The 11,638-nt window shown below is 29.9% G+C and overlaps 1 protein-coding gene across 3 annotated transcripts; it reads right to left on the bottom strand.

Annotated features, from left to right (window-relative positions):
• Positions 1-259: 259 nt before the first annotated feature.
• LOC119839544 (alpha-tocopherol transfer protein-like) lies at positions 260-6,874 on the bottom strand. Of its 3 annotated transcripts, XM_038365851.1 has the most exons (7): positions 6,714-6,874; positions 6,467-6,542; positions 4,483-4,642; positions 2,377-2,623; positions 1,705-1,815; positions 836-969; positions 260-471 (listed from the first exon to the last, which is right to left on the bottom strand). In XM_038365851.1, exons 2-7 carry the CDS (start codon positions 6,540-6,542, stop codon positions 366-368), a joined length of 834 nt encoding a protein of 277 aa, XP_038221779.1. In that variant the 5' UTR covers positions 6,714-6,874; the 3' UTR covers positions 260-365. The 3 variants fall into 3 exon arrangements, with proteins under 3 accessions (XP_038221779.1, XP_038221778.1, XP_038221777.1); XM_038365850.1 differs by lacking the exon at positions 6,714-6,874 and having other exon boundaries at positions 6,467-6,548; XM_038365849.1 differs by lacking the exons at positions 6,467-6,542; positions 6,714-6,874 and adding an exon at positions 4,774-4,825.
• Between the last annotated feature and the right edge of the window lie 4,764 nt (positions 6,875-11,638).

The raw sequence follows: 11,638 nt of genomic DNA, 5'->3' as shown, positions 1-11,638 counted from the left end.
TCTTTTTCATATGTTATAAAATTCGTGGTTTAACAAAATATTGCTATGTATTGGAGCATTTTTGTAGATAAATAACACTCAATAACAAAAAAAAGGTAATTAAATAGAAATATTGCATTTAATGATTTTCTTTAATTAATTTGCTACATATATATGAGTAATATTGTTATTGCAATACCGGTTCTTGGTAATAGAATTGATTAAATTTTGTGGAAATATGTAATAAACACAAAAAAAAAACTTGCACTTCACTTAAATATAGGATGTAAGCATAATAATGCATATTAATTATGAATATATTTTTTATTTGACCAGCTCAATTAAAGCAATTATAAAAACATATAAATAAGTATTTTATAATACAATTAATCTATAGAAAGTGTTCTGAATGATCCATTCATCGAGTTGCCATCAGTTTTGGGTTTCATTTTGAGATCAGCTTTCCACAGGTTGTCGTTTAGGAACAGTTTTCTGAAAGTTAAATATAGATAAATGGAACATTTTCGTGTATGGAGGCCATTCATCGGCGCTAATCATTTGTATAAAGAACATTGTTTTTCATATTTTTAAGTAATTAAAAAAATAACTATATTGCATAGGTATTTCATAGAATATAACGAAATAATAAAATTATCGTCATACATCATCATCGTCATAGATTGAATGGATAAGGAAAGTATTGACAGCGGGAATTAAGGAATAGACAGGAAGGGTGAGGCAAAGGATACGTAGCATGCTATGCTACTTTATCTCGCCGGTCTCTGGAGGTTTGGTTCCCTGAAGTGAGCTAACCCTATTCATGCCAAAGCGTGCTTGACTCCCACAGTTTCCATACCTTTGCTCCTTAATTTTCTTGATCCACTCTGCATTTTCTGACTTCATGCTGGGAGCATCACCTCCATATTCTACTGGTAAATATTTCTTATCGATATGTTTGTGTAGACTCTCATAGTCATGGAAAAAGTGGATCTGTAAATAAAATTTTGTTTGTAGTAACAAATAATTCCTTCCGCTTTTAAATTGTTAGAACTATACAAAATTTAAATGGAATCACGTGGCATGCATTAGATATTAAATAAAAAAGAATCATAAAAATCGGTTCACCGAGTAAAAACTATGAACAGACCTCTTGTTCTTTGTTCTGATTTTCTTAATCGCGGGTGTTATTAAGACGAATATAGGAAATTATAAGTTCAGAAAGAAATAAAAAATCATTAAATTGAGTATATACAGATGATACAATTTGAGTCTAGACATTTTTATTATCTCTGGTGTCAAGATTTTTCTTCGATTTTATATAATCATTATCAAACGATAACGATTTGAAAATACAAAAGATGAATGTTTGATTGGATGTTTAGTGTTCTGAAAATAAGCTAGGTTTAGGTTCCATTTCATAACAATAAAGAATTTAGTTGATGTAAACACATCAGATATGTTTTTGTGGCTAATATTAAAATATAACTCGTAAGGCAAATGAAATTGTTATTAATGCGAGTATTTTATAAATTTTATGTTTGTAATAAAATTACAATGGACTGAAACAACGATTTATTACTAACTAATCGTATCGACCTGGAACTAATATATCTATTTACACTCATACAAACCATAATAACTACAATTATATGATTACGTTCACGAAATGATCTAATTAAAATACACGACTAAATTGACAAATTTAAAGCGTATATCTTAACTCACGATTTCACAAATTTCCGAGGGTAGTGCGGGCTTGACGAGAGAGTACAGTTTATCATAATACGATGGTGCATTCACACCGTATACTTTCTTGACTCGTACGGGCATACCTTCCTGTAAAAAAAATCTCATTTTCATCTGGAACCATTCTTCTGAAACTCTTCGAAGCTACTAAACTAGTTCTTAACTTTTTTGCTAAACTTCGAAAAACATAATTTGTTTCGGGATTTGATTAGGCGATCCTAGAGGTGACTGAAATACTCCATAGACTTTGATGATTTGGGGGACGAGGCTTTATAAATTGCTTCTGCAGAAGAAAGTGCTTTTCAAAATTATGTTTATATAATGGATAGATAGTAGATATAGCGCATTGTGCAGTTTAAAATTCAACAGTATTATTCACTATGTTACAAAATAAGCTATTTTGTAAAGTAACTAAATTTTGACTGCAAAAAATTGCCTTCCTGAGACCAGGGTTTGACTTGTTTAACAACGATTTAACGAAATAAAATTTCGACGTTTGCTTGATCAAATCAGCTCTCCCAGTTAAAACGAAAATTATTTAGTTATAAGTAGAACAAAAATGTCTTTTATTTGCGCTTTGGACTAATCGAACCTCAGTATGAAAAAGAAAAATCGTCACAAGTGAATAAGAAACAATCACTGGATACTCACCAAAAGAAATAAAAGAAAATCTCTGAAGAACATGATGTTGGCTTTTGGGATCATTTTTAAGGAGAATGAGGACATATCCAATATGACGATATGGCCTGATGGGAATACATTGTGAAATCTAATCCAATAGTCGGCTTGTATAGTGAGGGTTTTCAGGATATCGTAGAAGGAGAACTTTTCTAACTCTGGGTCATCGTAGTGATGGATCAGTATTTCATTCTCACCGGCTTTGTACGCACACACACGCCTGTAAATTACGGAAAGTTTTTATTTTCCTTGATAAACAAATGTATAAATATTCACAAATAGATTGTATACGGTTTCGGGCAACACTTATGAAAGAAAAAATATACTTTTAAATATGGAAAAATTTGGATTGGCCAGACTTTTGTAAGAACGCCCATCAAATCAAAATATCTGTTACCTGTGGCAAGTTTATTATCATTAATATATTATAGGCTAGTATTATATTATCTGTGATAAAACCTAGTGACTTGCACTTTTTTAATACAGCTTATAATCTTGCTCCTATCCACCAAAATTATACTTGCTCAGTTTAATCTTAATATTAGTAAAGTTGTGCAAAACATATAACTATTCAATCATTAGTAAGCGTTATTCTGTTTCCATATTAATGTCTCGTACAAGCGATAGAAGTGAGCGCATACCATAAAATATTTATTACATATTGTTTCACCTTTAATTGAAAGTTTGACGTATACGAAAGTAAGTATTGACTATTGTTTCCTGCCCAAGTATTACATAACTAGAATTGCATATAGTTTTATTATTTTAGATACGAACAATCATAGCTCTATTATATTAATAAAATACAAGTACGACATTGGGGCCTTCAAGAAAAGAGCGTATATGTCCCTGAAAGGCCGGCAACGCACTTGTAACACCTCTAGTGTTGCAAGTGTTTATGGGCGGTGGTTACCACTTAACATCAGGTGGCCCACCTGCTCCTTTGCTTGCCCTGTCATAAAAAAAAACTTCAATTTCATAAGCATTTTAATACAAGACACAAATAATTTGAAATTCAACCTGAATGTAACAATATTCTCGATTTTACAAATTTTTTATAATCCTCTTAAATTTTTAAACAACCTCTCACTCTTTATTCTTCTCTCTTACCCCTCACTATTTTCAACTATAAAAACTACCTTTACTACGTTTAAATACCTCTTATAATTATTAAATCCTAATAATATGTGATTAATATGTTACCCTAACCATATTGTTATTTTTTTTCCTGTGCTTCATAAGTTTTTTGTTCGATCTTTGAGTGCATATTCCATTCACAATAAAAACAACGTGATTTTGTGTTTCTCAGGAGAAATATCGTAATTACTTAAATTGAACCCAATTTTTCACCTACTTTTACTGTACTTAGGCTTAAATTTTTTTAGTAACCTAACGGCAAAAATGTGTAACATACATAGCTTGTTTTTTTAATTACAAATACGTCAAATAATTTGACAAAAATGTGTTATCATTACCTAGTAGAAGTTATCCGTATAACCAGCTGATAAAGCAATGATGAGGTGAATTAAACTATTATTTTATCCACTTTTTAACTTATTTTACATCAACCTAATTTCAATATAACAATCCTTAGTTTTACGAATTCTTACCATATAGATACCATTGACAAGCAACATACCGATGTCAAATAATTATTATAATATTTGTATAGTATCTGTCTATTTGCTCACGCCGTAATAATATACAATGTACATGTTTGTTTCATTGTAGAAATAGAATTACAACTATACATCGAGATTTTTATTTTTTTACATAGAATATTTTTTTTTATATATATGTTTTTTGCTTTACCGAGAAACCGAACTGGTAAGTCACCTGATGGTGAGCAATTCGCAACTAGGAAGGGTGAAGAAAAGGACATGAGCCCCAACACACTGTACCACACAAAATAGCCTTTGCGTATGCTATTGCTTGACACCGACTTTTTGGGGACCTTCTGTAGAGAGTCCAGTACGAGCTAGACGAATTTGTGGCGAAGCGTTTTTGACACCCACTATTTTTGACAATAATTCAAAAAGATACAAACAAACATATGAATAAATGTTATCATTAACTCACGTTACATTAAAAATATCTTCTATTTCCTTCGAAAACGGATCTCTACCAGAGTATAGTTCAGGCATCTGACTTCGAGTAGAACAAAATCTATCAATGCACTTTTTAGTTTTCTCCAGGCTCCCGTAGCAGCTATGCAAGAATTTCTCTATCATATAATCATCTGTAACATGACAACGAATTTCATGTAGAATGTAGATAATTGGCGCTGTAACAAATTGCTATAGCTGGACCAATTTCGTTTTTCGTCACGAAATGCATTTAAGAAATCGATACATATCTATAATTGCTTACAATTAGAAACAAAACGTTGCAACAACTCCGTATACATTTCACAAATTTGCCAAGCTATCCAATCAATGATTTGTTTCCAGAGATAGCTTTCTACAAACATACCCCAAAAATTATAGCTTTAAGTAAATTCCTACTAACATATACACATTTCACATAACAAATCGTTAACAATTTTCAATTAATCTTAAACATATTTATCAAACAGTATTTACATATGTCTAGCTCAATCAAAGAAAACTATAAGTATTGACGCCAAATAAAAATACGTTTTCAGTTCATTATCTTATCCGGCAAAGTACTCAGGAATCCGACACAAATTATGTACGATCATTATGAAGTCAGTTTAGGTACAATGAAATCCGTTGATCATCGTAATAATGTGTTATTATTGCAAAATATTAATTTCTATTTGTGTATTGTTTACAAAACTCGAGTCTCGAATATAATTTGATACGGAATTCGAATATTAATCGATATCTAACGAATCATCAAAACGCAAGGAGCGGTATTTTGCAAGAATAAATAATTACTAACAGATAGGTAGTTAGTGCAAGTATACTATTTACAAGGACGCATATAAAAATGAACAAGACTCTTTACTACGTTTCACAAGTGTGTGAAATCGTAGATATTATTTGAATAAGTACATCAAACAAATTATGAATACATAAGGATTTTCATCGCTAAGCAATGCAATAATAACTGTGATAAACCTTTTCAAATTTGGGGCAGAGATACCTGGCTTCTAGTTGATCATAGACTATAGCCTATATTATTATAAAAGTTTAAAATGAAAGCACCGTAAAAGAGATAGATTTTAAGTAAAGGTCAAAAGATAACCCAAAAATAATAAGGTAAGTTAATATTGTTATTAATTACCGCATGAACATTCTTAACGAATCCCAAGGATTAAAAGCCGGTAACATTTTTCCTAACGTGTAACGTTTAATCATCATTCAATCGTGACCATTTAATCATTAAGTAATTACACATATGATACATTTATTAACATTACAATATGATCGGGGAAAATTACCTTGGAGTACATATAAATTAGTGAGATAATATAACTGCTAATCATAAACAGTGACATTAGATTTTTATAGGAAACATTTAAAAATGACAATATGTGATTAAAACACACATTTTGACATACAAATGCATGCAGCTTAGTGGGAGATATTTATTCGTTACGATCAAATAGATTTAATTGGGTTTTATAATATAAACAAAGATACAATTATAGTCATAGGTGCCAACTTACTGTGTTTGGTTAGAAGGCTATTTTGTTGCGCCTGATTCGAGCATATACCATTTTATTATTCGTAACTTTTATACTTGATTTTTCTTGATTTTTGAAGAAAACGCTAGGATATGACCCTATTAGTACTGGGTTGTGTGACACATTATTTTATTTTTGGGTCTGCTTCTTATAACAATGCAAAATGTATGCATCATAGTCATTACATACAGTGCTATTGTATAATTATTTTAAAAATTAACTTTATCGTTATATCGATTTACAATCTTGCCATTTCTGTAGCATAAAAAATTACTTAAACAATTTAAATTTTAAAAACAAAGTTATTGCAACTATTCTCGGAAGTCAATTAAAAATGAAATTCTAGTTTGGTACATAATGTAAATAGTTACACACAAGATATATAATATAAAATCCAAAATAAAATCTTACCGAGATCTTTGGGCAGATAAGGCTCCTTAGCCATCCATTCCCTTATGAAAGTCACATCTTTACTTTCAGCAGTCATCTGCATAAAAAAGTTTAAAAAATTGATGGACGTAAAACTCGTAATTATAAAACACAAAATTAAATTAACTGTAGGAGATATTAAATCAATCCTAATTATTATCCACGCCAAACAATTCAACAAATACTTGAACGAGAACGACTTGCGTAGGCGAAAATAAAATTTGCTTACCGTGTCAAGACGCGCGGTGAAACACTGATATAGAAAAGCAAGCAAATATGCTTCGTCCGACCTTTCTGGTTGGTGTAAGGCTGCTGACTGCAGCTAATACTTTGCACAGTGGTCTATTCAACGATACTACATGAGCAAGTACCACTCGTCACCAACTTTACCTTATAATAACTCACTAATCTCAATATATTGACGATATCACAATCAGAATTAGGTACCTTATTTAATACCTACACATTCATTGATTAATTTTCAATTTCAAAACTTTCTGAGAGTTACATCATGCATGTATTTACCAGATAGCATTATCAATAATTTCAGGCAAGAAAATTACAATTATCATTGGCAAACAATAAATAAATTGTTTCATCCGATCATTCAGTAGGTACCTATAGTATTTAGGCGATAATCCAATATCTTTTACATAGAACGTAGCGCGTATAGCAAAACTATCTAGCGATTTTTTTCAGCGAATTTAGCAGAACCCGGAAAAAAATGCAAATTTCCGTTATTTTGGTGTGGTAACATCCTGACAGCATTTATTTTTCGCTAAAACAAAATTTGCAAACGCTTTCAAATATAATACAGTACAATATCGAATATACTCGCGAATGCCACAAATGGAGTATATACTCCACCCCTATTCTTCTTTTTATATTAAAACTAGCTGCACCCGGCAAACGCTGTTCTGCCTTACTCTTATCGTTTAGTGGTATGAAAAATAGATGTTAGCCGATTCTCAGACCTACCCAATATGCTTACCAAATTTCAGAGGAATCGGTCAAACCGTTTCGGAGGAGTCTAACATTGTGACACGAGAATTTTATATATAAGATGTATATTTTACTATAAAAAAATATATCCTCTAATAGTTTCACATTTTAGGCCCATCATAATAAAAAAATTGCACTAAATCGTTTTAGTTTATAAGTAAGTATGCTACGTATTACTCCAAACAAATTATTTTAGATATCCATATGTAGATTTAGCAATTAAAAAAAACAAATATTTTAACAGTTGCGATTAATTGAATGATACGTTTACTGTAAAATTATAGTAATAATACAAAACAAATATGTGTTGAAAATATAATATAAATTTTAAATGTAACTGACCAATTAGTCCAAATTATTGAAAAGCCTTTATATAATAAATTTTTCCTATACACCTTTAAATTTTTACTGCAGTTTTGTAGATTCTAAGCGAGCACATAAGCGTGTATTATACCTATGTACCTATTGGTGAAAAACTGATTTCCTTATAAACGTGAAAAAAATTGCTAAGGATAAAATTATTAATTGGACTTAAATTATGCCCGTTGGTTTTTCTATTCTCGAAGCATTACATCATAGGTACTCCGTAGCGGTATTGGTATGAGATGTGACTAGAATAAATGGTTATAGATCGTTTCATCCGAACACAAGATATCAATTATTAGGAAGAACAAGATATCAATTATTAGGAATAATCGGAGAACTTTTTTATTCCTATCCCTAGTAGGCTTTTTCATTATTTTTTCAATCACGGAAATATGTTATATTTTTAATTCGTAGTAGGTGCTTGCTAGCAGCTAGATATATAATTTTTTTTTGTATGCCTTTGCGATTTATAAAGCAAACAGCACTTGTAGGGGTCGTGCTTCTGTTAATGCGCATAGTGGCTGTGATTTTTAAATGTTTATTGTTTACCATGTGAAAACCACCGAACTCTAAAGTTCTAATATTCTAATATTCCTCTATAAAAATAACAATCGTCGTAATTCATCTTTTGACTGAATTAGCTAAATCTATTTCTATTTTTTTTAATCCAAGTAGTAAGTTTACTATTTATATTATTCTCCTGTGCATTATTACTTCTGTTCATTATCTCTTACGTTAAGTAAAACGAAAGTATACCAATTAGCAGCACAACATTCTCTCTCAAAATGGTGGATAGATAGGTATCTAATCAAGTACCTACTGTCGATCATTAAAAAATTTAACAAGAATAAAATTATAAACAATCTACATTTTAATTATGTATTACCGTTGTATAATGAAATCAAGGAAACAAATGGTCATACATAAATAATACTTAAAACAAAAAACAGCCACACACAACACATTTACACTTGATGTAATATAACGTGATTTCAACGCTTGAAATTTGTTTACATGCGTTTGTTTGTACACTTATACTAAGGTCGCGAATGCTTATAAATTATGAAATAAAACTTTTTTCTTATAGATAACAGTCCTCTTTTTAAAGCACTCGTAGGAATGACGGGTACAAACATAACAATAATATTAAATGAGGCATATTAGTAGAAGGCTAGCGACTTTAGTAATTCTATTTGGGTATTATAGAAGTACAGTAGCAGATTTAATAGATTAGATATTAGATAGATCAAATATCTAGTTCCTATATATATTTAAATCTGGTTTCGGCAAATTCGTCCGGGTTGTAAATTGAGAGATATAAAGATTTTGGAAGCTTTCAAAAATTCAATCTACGAGTATTATCTTAAAGAAAACGATACCTACCTACTGAATGTGGAATGAAGATATGCATGAAACATTGTCTGGAATATGATAAAATACGAATACTAGACCTAACGTAGATATCGTTATATCTATACTTTTCACGGAGTTTATAATTTCTTAGTAAATGTCTTCTAATCTAAAACTTGAGTTTTTGGCCGATTATCTATAAATAAACAAATCCGAACTGGTCACAAATTTTGTTTTTATCGATTATCCGAACTATTTACTCCTACAGTCGACTACAACTTTGATTCGAACATAGGAGAGCTCTCAGATGGTCTAAACCCATCCCTTATGGACACACTGTTTTTAATTTTAGCTTATGTTGTTGTAGACGGTATCGACTCACATTATGAGAGAATAGCTTCATATGCAAAAACGAAATATACTTTAGTTACAATGAAATGTTTTATATTCTGTTTTATTTCTTTCAGTGTTAGATAGCTCATTTATAGGAGAAGGAATATGTACCACGGGCGAAGCTGGGGCGGACCGCTTATGTTTAAATATTTAGCCTAGCCAGCTAATCAACGGTTGGCGCGGTCATAAATTGGATGGGTATGGAGATGTAATAAAAATGGGAAAAAACATGTGGGAATAAGAAATAAATTACTGAAAACTATAATAATATTCAGAAAACGTTAATTCAATAAAAGCTATATAATATTGCTAGTTGCTACCGTTTGGCAAAAAGACGCGGGTTCGAAACCGCCTCGTGATATATTTTTTTTTATTCTTTCAAATTTCACATTTCAATGCTATAAAATTAAAAATTAAATATAATAGTGTTCTTAAATTAATCAGTGTAAATCCTAATATGCCTATTCAAAGCAGAAATAAGGGTAAAAAAACAATACCTACTATTAATTATGTAAATATATTATACAAAACATGTCACACTCTTCAGACAATACTCGTAAGTTGCTTCATATGTACTTCACGTAAGTGAAAAGTAATGTAAGGCTGTGCTAACATTATATCTTAAGGTAGGTCACAGCTCTTATTGAAATTCTGGGTTATGTTACTAAAAGAAGACCTTTAGTTTCCATTCTACATATAATATATAAATAAAATGTCACTGCGAAGTTGTAGAGAAAAAGTAAACACAATTCTTCAATTTAAATGCAAATAAGTATACATTTTGACTGTGTAAGGAAAAAAATAATTTCAAATCTGTGTTGATTGCTCAACGCTAAGGAAGTTCAAAGAAAACAACAAATAGATCGCTAAACTATTTATTATATTACAACAACAATAATTTACAAAAATATAATATAAAATTATAAACATGAGTCTTAACATAACGCCGTATCTAGATTTGATCTAGGTCTTTTTACATCATGGCAAGTACAAAGATTTAATGTATTATTTAATATTTTTTATTATAATTACATTCACAGTTCAACACAGCCTTTATCTTTACTCACACCAAAGCGATATATCGTTCCATATTACAATACAATTGTTATTTATTGTAACATTTACATTATTTTTATATACATATTTTTTATATTTAAACAGCAATTGAATCATGATTATTTATGTTAAGAAATGTTTAATTAAATAATTCAATCCAATTAATTAATGAAAGCCTTAGATACTCTAAGGTTTTAGTTATGCTACCAACGAGCATAAAAATAATACAGATTTCAAAACTATAATACAGTTTACAGTTACACGTCACTAATTTCGTATATTTTGTTTATTATTTTTTCAACTACATAATTATCGTAAGCCTGGATACTCAAACCTTATAGCGGAAACTGAGGTTAATGACTACGTTTAAATTGATAATAAAGCAAAGAACTCGATAGTTTTTTTGATATTTATAATGAATCAGAAATCAAAACTTTTTTCGATAATTTTATTGCTATAGCATTGCAATGCATATATCATTTATAAAATAATTGTAATGTACTATGTGTTTAAAATATATATTATGGTACATAGTATGGTATATATTACACAAATTATTTTTCGATGTTAATATTTTTACAAAATTTGCTAGTTTCTACAGTGAATCAAACCTATGTCGGTAACTCGTGAGTATAAAACCAAAATTACTTTAAAAAAAAAACTGTGATTTCTCTTGTCATATGTTTGTTGGAGAATACATAAATGCAGAACGGAACATAAAAATATCACAGTATATTAAAAGGTACTTTTGAAGATCACGATTTAAGTCGAATGTCGTTTAATTCAATATCAAATTATGCATAATATTTGAGCTAGGAAACGGATTTAAATTGTGATAAACGTGTAATATGTGGTATTATGTCAGTGTAAAAAAACATGTTCTCAATACTTCTCGATATTTTTAGCTACAATTAATCTCTATGGAAACCCTTACAACATTTTCTAGAATTTACTTTATAATTCTACAAAAAAAATATAATAAATAAA

Source organism: Zerene cesonia, chromosome 4 (genome assembly GCF_012273895.1).
Source record: "Zerene cesonia ecotype Mississippi chromosome 4, Zerene_cesonia_1.1, whole genome shotgun sequence".
NCBI lineage: Eukaryota > Metazoa > Arthropoda > Insecta > Lepidoptera > Pieridae > Zerene > Zerene cesonia.
This window is presented reverse-complemented; position numbering and strand designations above follow the sequence as displayed.